This window comes from Ochotona princeps, chromosome X (genome assembly GCF_030435755.1).
Source record: "Ochotona princeps isolate mOchPri1 chromosome X, mOchPri1.hap1, whole genome shotgun sequence".
Lineage (NCBI taxonomy): Eukaryota > Metazoa > Chordata > Mammalia > Lagomorpha > Ochotonidae > Ochotona > Ochotona princeps.
The window spans coordinates 107,296,421-107,318,976 of record NC_080865.1 but is presented as its reverse complement, the minus strand read 5'-3'; the positions used below and the strand labels follow the sequence as shown (position 1 = coordinate 107,318,976).

The window sequence follows — 22,556 nt, the reverse complement described above, 5'->3', positions numbered from 1 at the left end:
GAATTGAATCTATAAATCAATTTTGTGAAAATCTAGCATCAAAACAATATTGAAAATTTCACTGCAACACTGTACTATAGTTTTCCTTTATTCGGATGTCCTTCACTTTTCTGTAGAATTCTTTACAATTCTGTACAATTCTTTACAATTCTTTTTGCATATATTTTGTTGTTTATATAAACACTTGACATGTTTTATGCCAATTTTAATCATGCCAATTTTACTTACTTTAGTTCATTTTTGTGTCCTGCTACACTGACAAGAACCTCTAGTACAATGTTGAATAAAATTGATCATACAGGGCTGGCACAATGGCTCAACAGGCTAATCCTCTATCTGCAAGTGCCAGCACCCCATATGGTCCCCTATATTATTGTAACAGTAGTACAGTCCTTCAACAACAGTCACAAGTCCATAATTCTTTTAAGTGCATCCTGACATTGTAAGTATAGACAATGGTAGAAAGTCTAGCATCCTATTGTCCAAATGTGTTTAACAGTTTCACTGGGAGTCCATTTTTTACCAAGTTGTTGAATTTAATAGTATAAAGTTTGGACTATTTCCTGACTCTTTTCAAATTCATTTTTATACATATGACTTATTGTAAAATTCACACTTCTTTTAAAAATATTTGTTTGTTTTTATTGAAAAGGCAGATTTACACAGAGAAGAAGAGACAAAGATTTTCCTTTCCATCCAGTGTTTCTCTCTCCAAGTGGCCAAAATGGCCATAGCTGAGTCAATTCAAAGCCAGGAGCCAGGAGCTTCCTTCAGATCTCCTATATGGGTACAGGATTCCAAACACTTAGACCATCCTCCATTGCTTTCCCAGGTCATAAACAGGGAGCTGGATAGCAAGTGGAACAGCCAACACATGAACTGGCACCCGTATGAAATCCTGGTCCTTGGAAAGGGAGGATTAGCCAGTTGAGTCATTGCACCAGTTTCTATACTTCTTTTTTGGTTTCCTAAATCTGATTTTTATTGAAATATAATTCACATATCATAAAATACACGATTTTAAAGTGTACACTTCATTGGTTTTTAGTATATCTGTGAATTTGTGCAACCATTAGAACAAATTCCAGAATATTTTTTCATTGCTCTCCAAAAGAAATCTTGTACTTATTAAGCATTCACTTCCAATTATTCCCCTACTCCCTGCTCTTACAACCATCAGTCTACTTGCTGTCTGTACAGCTTTGCCTACAATATATGGCCTTTTGTATCTAAGCACCTTTCATGTACCATAATTTTTTTTAGGATTCTTACATGTTGTAGCATGAGTCAGTACGGTTCATTATATTTTATTTTTTAATATTTATTTTTTTACTTGAAATTAAGAGTTGCATACATACAACACACATATAGGTGAGAGAGAGACAGATAGACTCTTCCATCTACTAGCTCATTCCCCAAATAGCTGCAACAGCCAGAGCTGGGACAGTCTGAAGGAGCCAGGAGCCTCCTTCAGATCTCCCATATGGGTTCAGGGTCCCAAGGACTTGGGCCATCATCCACTGCTTTCTTAGGACATCAGCAGGGAGCTGGATCAGAAGTGGATTGGCTGACACTTGAACTGGTGCCTTTATGGGATGCCAGTGCCACATGCAGAGGATTAGCCTGTTAAAGCACTGCTCTGGCCACTGTGTTCCTTTTTATAATTGAATACCATTCTGTTATATGAATGGATTGCATTTTATGACCCATTAATCTCTTTATGAACACTTGGATTGCTTCCAGTATTTCACCACTGTGAATAATTTTATTAATAACATTCATGTACAGTCTTTACTTGGACATACGTTTGCATTTCTCTTAGGAATATAGCTAGAAATAGAATTGCTAGGTCATAGGGTGTTTGACTACTTAATGAACTTTCATGTTTTTTAATCATTTTACATTTCCACTGGAAGTGTATGAATGCTCCAAGTTTTCCACATGCTCACCAACATTTGCCACTCACAATCTTCTGTTTCTGCCATCATAGGGGAATGCAGTGGTATCTCAATGTGATTTGCATTTGCATTTATCTGAGATTAATGATATTGTACATGTTGTCAAGTTTTTTTTAAAAGATTTATTTATTTTTATTACAAAGTCAGATCTACAGAGAGGAGGAGAGACAGAGAGGAAGATCTTCCATCGGATGTTTCACTCCCCAAGTGAGCTGCAACAGCCGGTGCTGTGCCGATCCGAAGCCGGGAACCTGGAACCTCTTCCAGGTCTCCCACGCGGGTGCAGGGTCCCAATGCATTGGGCCGTCCTCGACTGCTTTCCCAGGCCACAAGCAGGGAGCTGGATGGGAAGTGGAGCTGCCGGGATTAGAACCGGTGCCCATATGGGATCCCGGGGTTTTCAAGGCGAGGACTTTAGCCACTAGGCCACGCCACCGGGCCCAGTGTTGTCAAGTTTTTGTTGTCCATTTGCATATGTGGAAAAAATCATATGATTTCTTTCTTTATTGGGCTATGCATTTTTTAGTATGACATTGAAAGTATATGTGTAGTTGCCACAACCCTTTTATAACATCTGTGATAAGAAAATAATGAACATCTATCTTTTGCTTTGCTAATAATGTTGTTTGAAGCATAAAATTTTTCATTTTTATGAACTCCTATTTGTTTTTCCCTTTGGTTTTTTACTTTTTGTGTCATGTCTAAAAATTAATTGCCAAATCTAAGCTTAGAAACAATTTACACATTCTTCTAAGCATCTCATAGTTTTAGCTCACATTGAGGTTTTTGTACATCCTTTAGATCCTGCAGTTGAGTATTGTTAATGATGAAGCAGAGACCCGGCTGCACTGTGCTTTGTATTGCAGTGTCCATCTGTCATGCAGCCCAAGGTCAAGTGAACAGCTGGAGTGTAAAATGGAATTAAGTGAAGTCAACTGTCTTCTAGGCTTTTGTTGGACAGGCACTCACATGCATTGACCAGGAAAAGTTTCATAGACCTTTTATTTTTGATGATTCCATTCTACAATCTAGATTGTCTTGACACTGATTAATAGGACAAACTGAATGTGAACACGTCCTGAAAGCCTTTGCCAAGGTCTGAAATAAACAATTGGCAAAACTCAATTTTCTATTATCTATTCCTGCAGCTGCTCAGCTTCTCCTGAGTAAGGGTCAGGGAACAGAATAGGTTTTCTGATTGGTTTTAGATAAAATGTGACAGAACAGTTCATGTCAAGGACAGTTGTTGCCAAATATATTTGGCAGGATTTTCATACTGAGTCACAAAGGAAGTACACAAGTAAAAAAAAAAAAACACAAAAATTAGGAAAGAGAAAAATATGTGAACCCTGGAACATTTTGTCACTTATTGTGAGGAAACTAAGATAGACAAATTGTGTTTTCCTCCTGCAGCTCAGAACAGAACCAAAGTCACTCTTAAAAATCTTGCCTTGAAATATATCCTGCTAGGCCTTTTGTTTCTCTGTCCCTCAATGTTGTTTATCTATCCTGTTTTTGTTCTTGTCAGAGGAAGAAAAAGTGTTTCTGTGGGCTCTTGACCCTAATCTTGCCATACAAACCATTTTTATGTGCCTTATGTGTTCACTGTAGTAACAAATATTGAGAGAAGACACTGTGTTAGATTATATCAAAATAACTGTCTCTGGACTTGTGCTGAGTCTTCTCAGAAACCAGTGGAAACTGCTAGGATTATGTGTCTCTTTCTATTGGCATGGAAAAAGTCCAACGCTGTTACCTTAACACTGAGAGAGATTACTTGTATCATATGGGTAACTCTAAAATGTTGTCACTTTAGTGGCAACAGTAACTAAATCACAATAGTCATGGGACCCCACATTTTTGGGTCCATGTGTGAGAAACAAACATTTGGTTTATTTTCAAAGTAGGATGTTTAGCTGTGAGTAGACAACTAATTAGCCTAATAGTTTTCAGACAAGTAGTTAGCCAGCATAATAGCTAGATTACATGCCCATTGAAAGTTCCCAGGCAAACAGGATGTTAGGAGTGGCCAAAACAGCTGAAGCAAATGCTGGGAATGTTGTCACCTTGTAATACTCAGCATAGCTTGCTGTAAACCACCCTGGATATGCTGACCCACTAGGTATCAGATCTTACAAGATCATTAATAAAGTCTCACTTTTGCTGAGCTTTGTGAGTCTGAGTCTGTCCTTTCAGTGGATGGGTGAGGCTGTTTCTAACAAGTACAAATCATCTTATTGCCTCTGTAGTCTCTTAGTTCACAGCTTGGCAGCACAGGAATGGATTATGCCATTTTCTAGACCATTTAGCAGACACTAAGCCATTTGGTGTTTCTTGTTAGTCTGTATAGTTGAGGAATCTATACGTAATTTTCAAAAGTTTTGGGGGCAAAACAAACTTAAATCCAAATTCCATTTGTCCATGATCTTTTGCATTTAAATCTCAAAGCATTTCTCTTTTTACATCAAGTGGAAAACCAACAATATTGGCCAAGAATTGGCTCATTGGGCAGATTTCCTTTTATCTGTGTATACCAAAGTCACCTCTAAGTGGGGTTTTTGTATAATGGCAGTCAGGTTTTGGCTTGTACCAGCATACCAATCTTACCCAACTATAAATGAAACTCGGGGCCTTTCTGTTCCCTCTTCAATGAGCCAGGCATTGGGGGATGCCCCACTGGTCATGGGTTTGATCTGATGACCTGTTCATGAAGCTTGCTGTGCCTTCTGGCCTGTACAGATGTCCATTCATCCCCTCTAAGTCAGCTCTTTTTCCTGGAAAAACTTCCTTATCAGTAGTCTGGCCTTTGTCCTCAAGCCAGTACATAAAGTTATGTGTCATGGTCATCAGTGTTGGGAACTGCTGCAGTGGCTTTTCTGGTGTTGCTGGAAACCCTAGGAGAGTGCAATGCAGAGCTATATCACGCAAGAGGGAGGTGAGCACCAAGCCAGCTCCATCTTTGTGGCACACAAAGGAATGCCTAGGACTTGATCTGTGACTATGGATTGTTTTTTATTTAGTATTTTATTTTAGCACTTTGCTTCGAGGGTGAATGTTGACTATTTAAGAGGCAGGTTCTCCTTGAATTTTGACTACTTTTAGCTTCATTGGAATTGGTGCTGAAGTGATAGGTTGAAAGTGCTCACCATTTTACACATTATTTCTGATTTTTACCATTTTACAAGATTTTACTTACCTATTTACTGATTTATTTATTTAATCCTAGTTTCATAGTCTCAGGGGTTTCTCCTCTCCCCACTTTCCACTGATTTCCCCTATTTTATTACAATATTAAGTCTTTCAACAATAGTAACAAGTCCATTATTCTGCGTATAAGTGTATTCTGACATTGTAGGTATAGACAATAGCAGAAAGTGCAGCATCCTATTGTGAAGATGTATTTAACAGTTACGTTGTGAGTCTCCTTTTATTCAGGAGATGCATCCTGCATTGCACCTTCACTTCTCTCTATGCTAGTCTCCATTACACAATTCAGCTATGAGAACGTATGTACAAACATGTTTACCTATATATCTATTGATTTTGTATTTTGCATGAAGGCTGCCTTAAATCAGAGACAACATATGGTGTTTGGGATTGACTTGTTTCAGTGAGCATCATGGTCTCTAGTTAGGGCCATTCTGTTGCAAATATTAGAATTTCATTCTTTTTAATGGCTTAATAGTATTCCACAGAGCAGATTTACCACAGTTTCTTTATCCACTCCTCATTTGACGGGAAACTGGGTTGTTTCCATGTCTTCACTTCATTGTAGACTGTGCTGCTGTAAATTTACAATTACAGGTCACTTTCTCATATGCAGATTTCAGTTCCTTTGGATATATTGCCAGAAACAGGATAGCTGGGTCATATGGTAGATCAATTTTCAGTTCTCTTAGCACTCTCCATACTGACTTCCATAGTGGTTGTACTACCCTACATTCCCACCAACAGTGAAGAAGGCTGCCTTTCTCCTCACATCCACATCAGGAGGTGGCGTTAATAGAGTTCTGAATGAATGTAGACCAATCTCTCTGGAGTTAGGTGGAAACTCAGTGTGGTTTTCATTTGCATTTCCTCATTAGCTAGGGAGCCTGAGCTTTTTTTTTTGATATGTGTTAGCCATTTAAATTTTTTATTTTGAAAAATGTCTGTTCATTTCATTCCCCCATTTCTTTCCAAGCTTGCTTGTTTTGCTGTTGTTGAGTTTCTGAAGCTCTTTGTAAATCCTGGATATTAGTCCCCTATCAGCTGTGAGATTTGCAAGCCTTTTCTCCCATTTTGATGGTTGCTTCTTCACTTTGTTGATCATTTCCTTTGCTGTACAGAAACTTCTTAGTTTGATGTAGTCCCATTTGTTTATTTTGATTTTGACTGCATGTGCTTTTGGTGACTTTTCTAAAAAGTCTTTCCCAATGCCTGTATCTTGCAGATTGCTTTTAATGTTTTCTACTAATAGTTTATGGCTTCTGGGTACAGAATAGGTCCTTGAAACATTTAGAGCTGATTTTTGTATAAAGTGAAAGGTGGGAGTCTTGCTTCTTACTTCTACAAGTTGCTATCCAATTGTCCCAACAGCACTTGTTCAAGAGACCAGATCTTCTCAAAGGTTAGTTGGCTGTACATGTGTGGACTTCCTTCTGGTATTTCTATTCTGTTGCATTGATCTTCTTCTCTGTTTCTGTAGCAGTAGCAGACTGTTTTGATGACTACTTCCCTATAATATGTCTTGAGGTCTGGAATTGTGATTCCTCCAGCTTAATTATTATTCTTTGGAATAGCTTTGGCTATTCGTGGTGGTTTTTGCTTCCAGATGCACTTTTGTATCATCTTTTCTGTTCCTGAGAAGAATGATTTTTGGATTTTTTTAAAAAAACAATCATTTTATTTTTGATGATGTTTTGTTTTTTAATACATTTTATTATTGTTGTTATTATTTTATAATACAGTTTCATATTCCCTTATCCCCTCCCCAGTTCCCTCCCCCCATCTAGTTCCTCTATATCATTACTAACACATAGTTCTTCATACACAGTCATATGTCCATCATTGCGGGCATGGACGATGGCAGAGAGTCCAGCATCCTATTGTCAAGATACAGTAAACAGTTTCATTGTAAGTCCATCTTTGTCTGGAAGCAGAAATGCATACTGCATTGTATCCTCACATCTGGATGTTAGTCTCCATTTCACAGCTACTGTACATCCCCTTAAATGAAAAGTCATGATTCAAAACCAACAATAGAAAGAAAAACAGAAATTTACAATGCCTGAAGTTAAATGACATGTTGCTAGATATGACAGTCTTCATTACACAGCTACTATACATCCCCTTAAATGAAAAGTCATGATACAAAATCAACAGTGAAAAGAAAAATAGAAATTTACAATGCCTGAAGTTAAATGACATGTTACTAGATATGACAGTCTCCATTACACAGCTACTATACATCCCCTTAAATTAAGAGCCACAAAACAAAATCAACATCAGAGAGAAAAAAAAATTAACAACACCAGGAAGTTAAATAACATGCTATTAAATGACTAATGTGTAGCTGAAGAAATGAGAATCAAGAACCTTCTTGAAGAAAATGATGCCACTGCATGATCTACGAGTCACCGAATGATTTAACCAGAAGAAAGTGTTTTGAAGAGATGAAATTGACAGAAAACAACAAAACCCATGTGATATACTTTCCACTGATCTTTGTTGAAGTGAGTCTCCTCCAGACAATAAAAAGATGGGTTTTGATTTTTAATCCAGTCTACTAATCTATGATGTTTGATTGAGCTTAAGCCATTTACATTCAGAGTTTAATATGTATGGGTGGTACTTTGGTCCTGTCATTTTAGGAATGGGTTGTTCATTGGTTTAGTCTTCTGCTGTTATTTTACTGGGATGTTCTTCCCATTTGCCTTTGGTTTTGGTGGGTGCTATTCCTTTTCTCTGTCTGGAGAACATCTCGAAGTGTCATTTGTAGGGCAGGTTTGGAAGAGGCAAATTCTTGTAACTTTTCTTTACTGTGGAAGAATTTTATTTCATTTTCAAAGACAAAAGAAAGCTTTGCTGGATATGTTATCGTGGGCCGACAATTTTTTTCTTTCAGAATCTTGAATATGTCACTCCATTCTCTTCTTGCCTGTAGAGTTTCCTGTGAGAGATCTCCTGTGAGCTTAATTGGCTTTCCTTTATATGTCAATTGATTTTTTTCACGTGCACATTTAAGGATTTTTTTCCTTATGTTCAATTGAAGAGAGCTTAAAGATCATATGTCGTGGTGAAGATCGTTTTTAATCAAGCCTGTTGGGAGTTCTGTGCCCCTGCTGGAACTTGTTTCCCAATTCTTCCTGTAGATTAGGGAAATTTTCCTTTATTATCTCATTAAGTACATTTGCAAACTCAGCTTCTCTTTCTGCACCTTCTGGGACTCCCATAACTCTTATATTTGGCCTCTTAATAGTGCCTTTCAATTCTTGAATACTTTTGTTGGCCTGATCCAGCTCTGCTTCCAGCTTTTTGTTTGCTTCCCCCTGGTGACAGGAAATACCTTACAATTCTGAGATTCTTTCTCCTGCTTATTTCATTCTGTTTTGGAGACTCTCCACTGTACTCTTAATTTGCTCTACTGTGTTCTTCATTTCTGATATATCAGCCTTGATTTGCTTTATTGCTTCCTTAAATTCTTTGAACTCTTGCATGAGCTTCTCATTGTTAATCAGAATCTTTAAAATGAGTCGTATCGATTCTGTGTGCCCCATTTTCTCGATGTCTTCCTCAGTGAACTCTGAGGTTGGCATAAGGTTTTGCTCCTTTGCAGGGGAGTTTTTGGTAATATTCATTGTGCTTTGTCTCTTCTTTTGCTCTTGATCATTGTACTTCTGGTTAGCAGAGTCTTCTCCTTGGGGTAGGTTTCTAAGCTGTGTCACCCACAGGTCTACAATGCGATTTTACTTATTGCAGTTGGTACACAACTTTTTCTTTCTGCCACTTGTGCTACAACCTCCAGCGAGTTCCAGGTCTGGGTTCTTACGTCAGATTTCCACCGTGGTCTCCACAGCCCCAGCTCTTGGCTCACCACTCTCCACCTCCTGTGATACCCTGCTGAGGCTTCACTGTTGTCTCTGCAACCTTTCTCCCACTTTCAGTTGGAGCAGGTCCCAGGATTAGAGACACCAGGTGTCCTATATAATTAGGTTGTTGGTGGCACTGATCTTGCCGGAACCTGTTGGACATTAGGTGTGGGTGCCACATGGACCTATTTTGGCCAGTATAATGCCACAGTCGGTATTATTTTCCTGCGGGACCAGTGCAATCACGGACCTCAGCAAGTTCTCGCGAGATCAACACATGCGCAGTTCACTGTTGTCCCCAGCATTCCCAAAGCTATTGCCTCAGTGTACAAAATGGCGCCTGATGTATAACCACTAAGGTTCTTGATTTGCTGGCAGTCAAATCAGAGGACTATCCCAGACCTGTCTTGGGTGGAACCCGTAGAATGGAACGTCGTTGCAGTTCACTGGGTCAGAAATGAGCTCACTCCCAGCTCAACGCATGCTTCGTCCTCTCCCTTGTCCTTTCCTCTTTACACAAAATGGTGCCCAATTCAGCTCTAGGGGGCTGACTGGGCTATGAAATCCACTCTGTTCTCGCACTGCCCGTCTGAGATCTGCTGCTCTGTCTCTGCTCCTGGTCAAATCAAATGGACCAGCAGAACGGACAGTTCTTTGTCTGGGTTCACCTCCCAAGCTCCCAGTGAAAGTCTCTTCCCACCTGGTTGCTGGTGGAGTTTCGGCTGCTGTGGAGTTCAGATCGCCGTGCTGGAGTATCAGTCACTGCAACACCACACCATTGTGTCCGCTGCTTTCCTGTGTCTGTCAGTCTCCAGGTACCCCTCTGCTGTTGTTCTGTCCTTTTCTCTTTCCTGGAATGTGTCCTCTCTGCTTCATGCTGATTAAATGTTTTCCTGTCTGTATAAACGTGTCCTTACCCTATTCCACCATCTTGATTCTCCTGATGATGTTTTCATAGTGGAGAGGATGCATGCCCATGTGGACCACCAATTAGGGTGGGGAGGATTGAGGAATGGGGGAACATGGATGAGACAGCTGCCTCCAATTTCCTTTTTAATTTCTGTATCTGGGGAAAGTGCAGAAGAGAAGGGAAGAGGGCTGCTCCCAGCAGCCCAACCATCTCAGTACCCTGGAAAGGGAGACGGCCACCCAATGTCATCCCAGTGTCCCCAATGTGGAGCATGTTCTGAGGGTACTGCTTAAGTGGTTTTGATACTTCTGAAGTGCTGTTGATCTCATCACTCTAAGAATGAGAAAATCCTTCCAAAGTCCATTGGCTGACAAAGACCACCTTAGAATTTCTGTTTGCACAGATATTTGACTAGGAGGGCTGTCCAATTTATTATGCTCTCCATGCTACTAGATGTCCTCTGCAGGCATCAATGAACTGGTTGTCATGCATCCCATGTGCATGGGCATGCTGTCTGCTGCACAGATTCAACAACTAAGGGGCCCAGTTCTGCCACATGTACTCCATGGTCAGACCACAAACCCTGTGATTCTCTCTGTGGTTGGAGTTCTGAGTCCAATTCTCTTGCGACCTGGTGGGTATTGGCGTAACTCATCCTGGCTCTTGCCTGTGCCAGTCAATGCTGTGGACTGATTCTTGCCTACCACTTCCAGCCAGGGCTCTCACACTCACCAGCAGGAGCTGCAACCTAGCAGGGGAGTTTCCCAGGTTCCCCTACCAGGTCTGGTCCCAGTCCCAGATCTTGCATGTGCCAGTGGGTGCTGTTACCCAAACTGACATCTGTCCCCCAGTACTGGCACTAATAGGCAGGCACTGCAGCCTTGCCAAACTGGCTCACACCCATTCCAACTCTTGCTGGTGGGTGCTACATCCTAGTGTAGCTAGGCCCACCCCTGTTTGGCGTTAGGGCCACATAGTCCTATTTTGATCTGTACGATGCCAAAATTGGTATTATTTTCCTGAGGGACCACTGCAATGCACTGAGTTCAGTGAGTTTGGTCCCATCATAGCATATGTGCAGCTTACTGTTGTCCCTGCAGTCTTAACTTCTTTGACACACTGTACCAAATGGTACCTGTTGTGCCACTACTAGAGTTCCTGGCCATCAGGTCTGAGGGCTACCTGGACCTATCTTGGGTGGAACCTGTAGTAAACCACATTGTTGCACTTCACTGAGCCCGAAATGAGTCCACTCCCAGCTCAGTGCATTTCTATGGGCGTTTCTGTCCCATAGCGTTTGTCTCCCTACACAAAATGGCACCTGATTTGGCTCTAGGAGGCGGACTGGGCTGTGAAATCCACCCTGTTCCCACACTGTGCATCTGGGATCTGCCACTCTATCTCTGCTCCTGGTCAAATCAAACAGACCAGTAGGATGATTAGTTCTTTGTCTGGGTTCACCCTATTTCTAACCTTGTATTGTGCATGCTTCAAACCAGTCTGACGTGATCCACCTACAGTCTCAGCTCTTGCTAATGGGTGCTGCAGCCTAGCCCAGCCATGCAAGACCATCACCATGTCTTACTGTCGTGCATGCCGACATGTGCTGCAACTTGACCCAGCCCAGCCTGGCCCATAGACCAGGCCCACACAACTCTAACAAGTGCTAAAGCCTTGCCTGGCCTGGCTCACTGCTAGCCCTGGCTATTGTGTTCCCCAAGGAAGTTGTAGCCTAGTAGGGAAGTTTCCCAAGTTCTGCTACCAGGCCTGCTCCCAGCCCTGGGTCTCATGCTTGCCAGCATGTGCAGTATGTGCAGCAGCCCGGTTTGTCATGATTGGCCCTCAGTCCCAGCCTTTGCATGTGCTGGGGGGTGGTTCAATCTGTCCCTGCCCAGCCTCCCCCAAGCCCCAGCTCCCGTGAGTGTCAGGTGAGTTCCGGCAGTTCAGCCTGAATCATCTTGTCACCACCCCTACTCTCCATGAAAACTGATGAATGCTGCAGTACCACATAGGCAGGCCCACAAGTTCCTTGCAGAATCTGCCGCCAGACCTTGTGCTGTAGCCCAAACTGACTTAATCCACTCTCTGTTGTTACACTAGCATGTGGGTACTGTGGGTTAGCCCAGTCAGGCAGGCCCTCCAGCCCCAGATTTTGCATGTGCCAGTGGGTGGCAGGCAAAGCTATTTGTCTCAGTCCAGGCCTCCCACAAGGGGGGTCCCTTGGCCTGACCCAGACATGTCCTCTGGTTTCCCCCTCTAAACTCCACCATCTCAGCTCCCTTGCCTTCCTGTGAGTGCAGTGCTCAGTCCATAAAAACCCCCAGAAATCATTCCTCGCAGCTCAAGCATGCCCTCAGGCATTCCCACTCACCAGACAATCTGCAGCAGGGATGGCATGTCCCACACAGTGGTAGTCTTCACTAGTATTCATTGTGCCTCTATCTCTTCTTTTGCTCTTGGTCATTGCACTTCTGGTTAGCAGCGTCTTCTCCTTGGGGCAGGTTTCCAAGCTGTGTCACGCACAGGTCTGCAATTCCATTTTACTTACTGTGGTTGGTCAGAGCTCTTTGTTTGCAGTCACTTGTGCCACTCCCTCCAGCGAATTCCAGGTCTGGGTTCTTATGTTAGATTTCCACCATGGTATCCATAGCCCCAGCTCCTGGCTCGCCAGTCTCCACTTTCTGTGATACTGTGCTGAGGCTGCACTGTTGTCTGTGCAACCTTTCTCCCAGTTCCTGTTGGAGCAGGTCCTGGAATTAGGGAGACACCAGGTGTCCTATATAGCTAAGTTGTTGGTGGTGGTGATCTCGCAGCAACCTGTTGGCTGTTAGGTCTGAGGGCCACACGGACCTATTTTGACCCATACAATGCCATAGTTGGTATTGTTTTCCTGTAGGACCACTGCAGTGCAATGAGCTCAGCGAATTCTCGTCAAGCTCTGCACATGTGCAGCTCACTGTTGTCCCTGAAGTCTTAAATTCTTTGCCACACTGTAAGAAATGGTGCTTGATGCGCCACTACTAGAGTTCTTGATCTGCTGGCTATCAGGTGTGAGGGCTACCTGGACATATCTTGGGTGGAACCTGTAGGATGCCACGTTGTTGCACTTCACTGAGCCAGAAGTGAGTTCACTCCCAGCTTAGTGCATGTGCAGTCCTGCCCCATAGGCCTTGCCTTCTTGAATCAAATGGTGCCCGATATGGCTCTAAGAGGTGGACTGGGGTGTGAAATCCACCCTGTTCCCGCACTGCCCGTCTGGGATCTGCCGCTCTGTCTCTGCTCCTGGTCAAATCAAACAGACCAGCAGGACGGGCAGTTCTTTGTCGGGTTCACCTTTTGAGCTCCTGGTGAGTGTCCCGTTCCCACCTTGCTGCTGGTGGAGTTCTGGCTGCAGGTGCAGTTCAGATCTCCATTAGCTGAATGCTGCTGGGGTGTCAGTCACCGCAACACCACACTGTTGTGTCTGCTGCTTTCCTGTGTCTGTCAGTCTCCAGGCACCCCTCTGCTGTTGTTCTGTCCTTTCCTATTTCCTGGAATGTGCCCTCTCTACTTCACACTGGATAATATTTCTCCGTCTGTTTAAATGTGTCCTTACCCTATTCTGCCATCTTGATTCTCTCAGTCACATATCTTAAAAGCAATAATTTACTGCCAATTTTATCTGCTCTGCTTATGTGGCAATGGTCCCAGCTTACATCGAAATTGTCTGAAAGCAAATCAAACACTAACACTTTTACAGGTATCATTATTCAAGTACTTCTTTGGGTAATTTTATAAGTTTTTAAGCCTACAAGAAAAAAAATTATTCTCTTCTTTTCTTCTTCTTGACTGACTTCCCAATAAATACAAATAAAATTTGATCTGTAAATGTGTGATGGAGACTATCAAGCCTGGAAGTGAAGATATGTTGCAGTTGGCATCTCTACTCCTGAATAAAAGGAAGACTTACAGTGAAACAGTTAAACACACCTTCACAATATGATAGTAGGTTTTCTGCCATTCTTTTTGTTCAATGACTTAATGCAGTTAAATAGCTGAATGTTAAACTTATGACTGTTACTAAAGAATTGTACTACTACATTATGGGGAGAAATGGTGGAAAGGAAAAATCGGGAAGGAGAAACAGAAGGGCAAAACGGTGGAGTCCCTTACACCTGTATCATGGAAACCAGTGAAAATAATTTTTAAAAAATCTGGTTCTCCCAATGAAATTGTTAAATACATCTTGACAATAGGATGCTAGGCTCCCTATACCTATGATGTCTAGGATACAATTAAATAGCAGAATAATGGACCCGTGCTTATCATAATAATATAGTAGAAATCAGTGGTGGGGGGAGTAGGGAAGTGGAAGGAAAATCCCTGAACCTAAGGAACTGCATCGTAAAAAAAAAAAATTAAACAAAGAAAAAATTTAAAAATAATTTTAAAAAGAAAGAAAATCTGGTTCTCTAAAGGGGTGGCAGGGACCCAATACTTAAAGTACTATCTGCTGCCTCTCTGCATACACATTAGCAGTAACCTGAATCAGAGAAGGAGCCAGAACTGGAGCCCAGGATTCTGATGTGGAATGCGAGTGTCAGAAGCTATGACTAGCTGCTGTGAGAAATGTATACCCCTCTGCTCTCCATTTTTTTAAAGAAGATTTATTTATTTTATTTGAAAGTCAGAGTTGCAGAGAAAATGAAAGACAGAGAGAGAAAGATATTCTATCTGCTGATTCACTTCCCAAATGGCCGCAATGGCCAGAGTTGAGCCGATCTGAAGCCAGGAGCCAGAAGCCAGGAATCAGGAACTTCTTCCAGGCGGCCCACATGGGTGCAGGGTCCCAAGGCTTTGGGCCGTCCTCCACTGTTTTCCCAGGCTACAAGCAGGGAGCTGGATGGGTAGTGGAGCAGCTGGGATTAGAACCGGCGCCCATATGGGATAGTGGTGCTGTTGGGCGGGGCGCAGTGGGGAGGGACAAAGTCAATTGAGCCATTGTGCCAGGCCCCTGGAGGTAAAATTCTTACCTTTGCTCCTCTACAGGTAGAGTTCTTTTTTCCCCTGAGCTGCCTAAAAGACTTTTTCTGAAGTTTGAATATCATAGTTTTTTGGGGTTTTTTTTGTTTTGTTTGAATTTATTTTTGTCGATATTCTCTGGGCTTCCTGAAGCTGGTGTCTGACATAATTTGGGAAAAATTGATTCAAATAAAAATCCACAAAGTGAATGAGTGTTTCCTTTTTCCATACAGATTTCCTCCTAGAATGCCGAGATCTTTTCCATTCAACGAGTCAGTCATCTACAAAAAGACTGTGTTTGTAGAGTTCACGGATCACCATTTCAATGTCGCCAAGCCCAGGACACCCTGGATGGGTAATGAAAAATATAGAATGTGAATAATGAAAATGAGTGTCTTGTTTCTTAGCAAGGATCCTCCAACCTAGAAGCTGTTATTTCAAGAGGGCTACTGGTCCAGGCATGGTAGCCTAGCGGCTAAAGTCCTTGCCTTGCATGCACCAGGATGCCATATGGGCACTGGTTCTAATCCCAGCAGCCCTGCTTGCCATCCAGCTCCCTGCTTGTGGTCTGGGAAAGCAGTGGAGGACAGCCCAAAGCCTTGGAACCCTGCACCTGCGTGGGAGACCTGGATGAAGCTCCTGGCTCCTGGCTTCGGTTTGAATTGATTCTGCTCTGGCTGTTGCAACCACTGTGGGAGTGAATCAGTGGACAGAAGATCTTCGTCTCTCTCTCTGCTCCTCTTTGTATATCTGACTTTCCAATAAAAAAATAAATAAAAATAAAGAGGGCTACTTGCTAAAGAGGATGTTCTTTTGCTCACATTTTCCTTTGGTCAACTTAAGAGAAACACAGTGCTTGAAATTTTGTCCATCCTCTGCTTGGTCTCTAAATGTTATAGTGCTTTGGAGCTTGAGCTTAGATTAATTTTCTTTTCTTTCTTTATTTTCTTTAGATTTATTTATTTTTATTGGAAAGGCAGATCCACAGAGAGAAGGAGAGACAGAGAGAAAGACCTTCTGTCCTCTGGTTCACTCTCCAGATGCTCATAAATAACTGGAGCTGAGCCAATCCGAAGCCAGGAGCCAGGAGCTTCTTCCGAGTCTGCCACGCAGGTGCAGGGTCCCAAGACTGGGCCATCCTCAACTTCTTTCCCAGGCCACCATGAAAGAGCTGAATGGGAAGTGGGGCAACCAGGACACAAACTGGGGCACATATGAGATATTGGCATGCAAGGCAATGAGCCATTGCACTGGACCCTCATTTTGTTTTCTTTCTATCTTCACTGCCTAGGTGATCTTAGTCAGTTTTATGGCTTCAAAATAAATATGCTAATGAATCCCAGATTTTCACATTACTTCAGATGTTTTCCCTGAGTGGCAACTGCTTAGCTTCACTCATCTGCAGCCCATGTACAAGAGGGGTAAGAACTTATGAGTTTAGAACTGAAGATCTCTTTGGCGAGTATTTACAGTGAAATTTCCCTAAGGGCATAGTGGCAAGTGGTCTTCCACTTCAGCTAGGTGAGCCCAACTGAAAAACTTCTATGTGATTTGTAGCTGCCAGAAGCAGAAAGTAGGAGAATATAAGTGAACCTTTGGCGAGGACATGTCAGTTCTGTAGGAAAGAGCGAGCAGAATTGTGGCATGTACCACTGCTTCTGTCAACACTTTGTCATTATGTCTCTTTTTCCACTTCCACCCGTTTTTCACTTGTTCATACCTTAGAGGGTCCATTTCAGTGAGATGAAATGAGGAGGAAAACTAGGAAAGGAAGGTAGGAAAGCAATGTAGCTCTCAATAAACATCTTTTACCCATTGCATGTTTGTGAACCTGTCAGAAATCATCTGGAAGGAGGTGGTCTAATAGGTTCCACTGACTTAGTATTTCAAGGTCATACTGTTTGCTACTACATAGAGTTCACTGGAGAAGACCTACAATCAGCCAAAGTGTTAGGAGGGAAAATTCATTTCAAAAGAGTGATCTAAGAAAAATAAAGTTATTTTATCACACTGAATCCAGTTCATTCAATAAATCATTTGTAGCTACTTATGTGTAATTTGTCTACTAAATGAAACTCTGAATTTTTCTCTCAGTTTTCTGTGCCACGACTTGAGTGATCAGCAACAAGTACAAGCTAAAATTATAGGAGTCATTTTTCATTCTTTCCATTTGCAAGTCCTATTCACTCTCCTTCCTAAACAAATTCCAATACATGTTTTAGTTGTGAAGTCTGCATTTATTGACATACCTGTGGGCTATACTCCTACCTACCTCTATAACTTTATTTCCTATTTCTCTCCAATTCATTCACGTTGCTTCAGCCACATACTAATAGAATTGTCATGTTTATTTATGCATCAGGAAACTTGAGTTTGTTTTATTTGCGTTGAATTCTCTTCAACTACATCTTAATTGTCAACATTGCTTCTTTTTCATTAGGTCTCAGTTCAGTATGACCTGCCTCCTGACTCATAGTTTTCCAACATACCAGTATGCTTGATAGCATTTGTAACAACTTAAAGTTTTCTTCTCTGCTCATTTAGATGTGCAATGTCTCAGGAATGTGATCTTCATGATCTGTTTTATTCACTATTGCATTTCTAATATATACCGCAGATTTTAGAGAAGAGTAGCAACACAAATAGTATTTGAGTGAGTTAACAGAAAAATTCACTGATTGAACTACCAGTAATCTTCTCTCAGAACCTTGAAGGGTCAGCAAGAAGTATCAGAATCAAGATGGCAGAATAGGGTAAGGACACATTTAAACAGACGGAGAAATATTATCCAGTGTGAAGCAGAGAGGGCACATTCCAGGAAATAGGAAAGGACAGAACAACAGCAGAGGGGTGCCTGGAGACTGACAGACACAGGAAAGCAGCAGACACAACAGTGTGGTGTTGCGGTGACTGACACCCCAGCAGCATTCAGCTAATGGAGATCTGAACTGCACCTGCAGCCAGAACTCCACCAGCAGCAAGGTGGGAACGGGACACTCACCAGGAGCTCAAAAGGTGAACCCGACAAAGAACTGCCCGTCCTGCTGGTCTGTTTGATTTGACCAGGAGCAGAGACAGAGCGGCAGATCCCAGACGGGCAGTGCGGGAACAGGGTGGATTTCACACCCCAGTCCACCTCTTAGAGCCATATCGGGCACCATTTGATTCAAGAAGGCAAGGCCTATGGGGCAGGACTGCACATGCACTAAGCTGGGAGTGAACTCACTTCTGGCTCAGTGAAGTGCAACAACGTGGCATCCTACAGGTTCCACCCAAGATATGTCCAGGTAGCCCTCACACCTGATAGCCAGCAGATCAAGAACTCTAGTAGTGGCGCATCAAGCACCATTTCTTACAGTGTGGCAAAGAATTTAAGACTTCAGGGACAACAGTGAGCTGCACATGTGCAGAGCTTGACGAGAATTCGCTGAGCTCATTGCACTGCAGTGGTCCTACAGGAAAACAATACCAACTATGGCATTGTATGGGTCAAAATAGGTCCGTGTGGCCCTCAGACCTAACAGCCAACAGGTTGCTGCGAGATCACCACCACCAACAACTTAGCTATATAGGACACCTGGTGTCTCCCTAATTCCAGGACCTGCTCCAACAGGAACTGGGAGAAAGGTTGCACAGACAACAGTGCAGCCTCAGCACAGTATCACAGAAAGTGGAGACTGGCGAGCCAGGAGCTGGGGCTATGGATACCATGGTGGAAATCTAACATAAGAACCCAGACCTGGAATTCGCTGGAGGGAGTGGCACAAGTGACTGCAAACAAAGAGCTCTGACCAACCACAGTAAGTAAAATGGAATTGCAGACCTGTGCGTGACACAGCTTGGAAACTTGCCCCAAGGAGAAGACTCTGCTAACCAGAAGTGCAATGACCAAGAGCAAAAGAAGAGATAGAGGCACAATGAATATTACTGAAGACTACCCTGCAAAGGAGCAAAACCCTTTGCCAACTTAAGAGTTCACTGAGGAAAACATTGAGAAAATGGGGCATACAGAATTCAAAACACTCGTTATAAAGCTTCTTATCAACAATGAGAAGCATGTACTACAGGGGTTCAAGGAATTCAAGGAATATGTCACACTGGTAGTGAATCAGATGAAAGCTAATATATCAGAAATGAAGAATACAGTGGAGCAAACTAAAGGTACAGTGGAGAGTCTCCAAAATAGAATGAAGGAGGCAGAAGAAAGAATCTCAAAATTAGAAGATATTTCCTGTCACCAGGGAGAAACAAACAAAAATCTGGAAGCAGAGCTGGATCAGGCCCCCAAAAAAGTATTCAGGGATTGAAAGACACTATTAAGAGGCCAAATATAAGAGTTATGGGAGTCCCAGAAGGTGAAGAAAGAGAAGCTGGGTTTTAAAATGTATTTAATCAAATAATACAGGAAAATTTCCCTAATCTAGAGAAAGAACTGGGAAACAAGATCCAAGAGGGACACAAAACTCCCAACAGGCTTGACCAAAAGTGATCTTCACCAAACACATGATCATCAAGCTCTCTTCAATTGAACAGAAAGAAAAGATCCTTAAATGTGCACCTGAAAAAATCAACTGATATATAAAGGAATGCCAATTAAACTCACAGGAGATCTCTCACAGGAAACTCTACAGGCAAGAAGAGAATGGAGTGACATAGTCCAGATTCTAAAAGAAAAAAAAAATGTTGGCCCAGGAGAACATATCCAGCAAAACTTTCCTTTGTCTTTGAAAATGAAATACAATTCTTCCACAGTGAAGAGAAGTCAAAAGAAAATGCCTCTTCCAAACCTGCCCTACAAATGATACTTCAAGATGTTCTCTTGACAGACAAGAGGAATAGCGCCAAACAAAACCAAAGGCAAATGGGAAGAACATCCCAGTAAAATGACAACAGAAGACTAAACCAATGAGCAACCCATTGATGAAATGACAGGACCAAATTACCACCTATTTGTATTAATCCTGAATGTAAATGGCTTAAACTCATCAATCAAACACCATAGATTAGTAGGCTGGATTAAAAAACAAAAGCTATCTATTTGTTGCCTACAGGAGACATATCTCACCAATAAAGATCAGTGGAAACTACATCTCATGGATTTTTATTTTTTTGTTAGTTTCATCTCTTCAAAACACTTTCTTCTGATTAAATTTTTCAGTCACTCATAGATCATACAGAAGCAGAATTTTTTTCAAGATGGTTGATTTTCTTTTTCATTTCTTCGGTGACACATTATTCATTCAGTTGCATGTTATTTAACTTCATGGTGTTGTTAATTTCTTTTTTTCTTCCTGTTGTTCATTTTCTTGTGTGGCTTTTTACTTACGGGGATGTATAGTAACTGTGTAATGGAGACTATCACATCCAGATGTGAGGATACAATGCAGTATGCATCTCTACTTCCAGACCAGATGGACTCCCAATGAAACTGTTTACTATGTCTTGCCACTAGGATGCTGGACTTTGTGCTATTGTCTATGCTCGTAATGATGGACATGTGACTATTTATGAAAAACTATACTACAGTAATAATATAGGGGAACCCCGTGAGAGGGGATGGACTTGGGGATGGGATAAGGGAAATCTCAGGATCTATATAGCTGTATCATCAAATGATAATAATAAAAAGAACTAAAATTTAAAAAATGTAACTCATTTTTATTTAACATTCTTTGTGGCATGGCATGCTTCTCCACTGTGGCTTTGCTGTTCACTTTTGTCATCCTAGGTTTTCTGGACTGACCATTGGCAACATTGTATTCTTGCAGGTCTGCTGGGTCCCACCATTCAGGCTGAAGTTCATGACACAGTGGTCATTATACTCAAGAACATGGCTTCTCATCCTGTTAGTCTTCATGCTGTTGGTGTGTCTTACTGGAAAGTTTCAGAGGGTGAGTCAAATATCCTATAATTGTCATCCTAAGGACTGGAAGAGTGAGATGTGTGTTTGTGATAGTGGTTATCTTTGTCCATTTTGTGTTGTTGACAAATTATCTGCAACTGGGTACCCTACAATGAAAAGATACATTTATCTCACAGTTTGGGTATCCAAGAGTATGGTGCCAGAATCAACCTCTGACCAGGACCTCATGGCAGGGGCTTCAGTGTGAGAGAGGAATAGTATGAGCTAGGAAACTTGTACTCTTTTTTTTTTTTTAAATAACAACGTATTTTTGTGATAACCAGTTCAGTCCCATCACACTGAGTAACAAGCCTCATTGTAATTTCACACCTGGAATTACATCCTCAGCAGGGACTGGCATGTATTGAGTTCAAGGTTATAGAGGATTAAAACCTGTAGTGATTCCAGAACTTGTGATCTGTCATACATATAAATGTATGATACATATACTTGTGATACATATAAATTATGTTGACCTTTGTTCATGTAACTTAAGAGTATAAATGGGATCTGCAGGGTATAGCTGAATACAAGGATTTAAGTGATTCAATATTGGAGTGCCTGGCTTGAGCTTCAGCTCCATGTTTTGTTCCATTTCCTGCTCATGCATGACTTAGGAGGCAGCAGATGATGGCTCAAGTGCTTAGAACTGTACCCCCACCCCTTGCCCTGTGGGAGACCTGGATGGAGTTCTCACGTCCTGATTTTGCTTTGGTACAGGCTGTTGCAGGTATCTGGGGAGTAGACAGTACATGGGAGATATTCTCCCTCCTCTAAATAAAGTTCATAAATCAGTAAATAATTTTAAATGATGAGCCTGCAATATTTTTCCCCTTCCATTTCAGCTCTATTTTTCTTCTTTTTGGTTCCATTTTCAAGGGAGACATTCTAGGATAATGACAAATACAACCACTGGAAGTTCCAGGGTTATGAGTAAGGTAAAGCTTTTTTCTCAGTGTTTCCTAGTGTTGGGTACCATGGGAGCGTTAGAGAGAGGCAGCATGAGTCTAACTCAATCCAGAAACTATCTCTCATCAGGGCAGAAACAAAAGAAAACAAAGAAAAAAGATTCAGAAACGGATTAAAGACCTAAGTGTGAGACTTGAAATTTGAAACTGTGAAGAAAACATAAAGGAGACACTTCAGGACATTATAAATCAGGGCATTAAAAAAAACACATATCAAAAGCAAAAATAGAAGAATGAGATTACATTAAACTTCCGGAATTCTTAAAAAGTTTCTGCATTGCGTCATAGTGGGTAAAATCACCACCTGTGACCCTGGCATCTCATAAGGATACCAGTTCACATCCTGATGCTCTGTTTCTGATAGATACATATAACTTGTAGCAGTTTGGAAAAGTAGTGGATGATGATAAAAGTGCTTTGGACCCTACCACTTACGTGGGAAACCCAGAAAAAGCCATTGGGTTCAGGCTTTGGCCTGGCCTACTTGGCCGTCACAGTCATTTGTAGAGCAAAACAGCTAATGGAAGATCTCTCTCTCTCTCTTTTCCTCTCTTTCTGTAACTCCGTATTTAATATAAATAAAATCAATCTTTAAAAATCTGCTGGATCAAAAATGAGACAATCAACAGAGTTGAAAGACAATTTATAGAATAGGAAGAAATAGGGCCCAGCGGCATGGCCTAGCAGCTAAAGTCCTCACCTTGAACGCGCCGGGATCCTATATGGGCACCAGTTCTAATCCTGGCA

At 41.8% G+C, this 22,556-nt stretch overlaps 1 protein-coding gene across 1 annotated transcript in view; it reads left to right on the top strand.

The window, feature by feature from the left end:
• Window positions 1-22,556, top strand: part of F8 (coagulation factor VIII) — a 113,228-nt gene that overhangs the window by 5,926 nt on the left and 84,746 nt on the right. Inside the window, exons 2-3 of the mRNA XM_058659188.1 lie at window positions 15,173-15,294; window positions 20,708-20,830. Coding sequence (XP_058515171.1) covers window positions 15,173-15,294; window positions 20,708-20,830 — 245 coding nt within the window. The remainder of the gene's footprint in view (window positions 1-15,172; window positions 15,295-20,707; window positions 20,831-22,556) is intronic.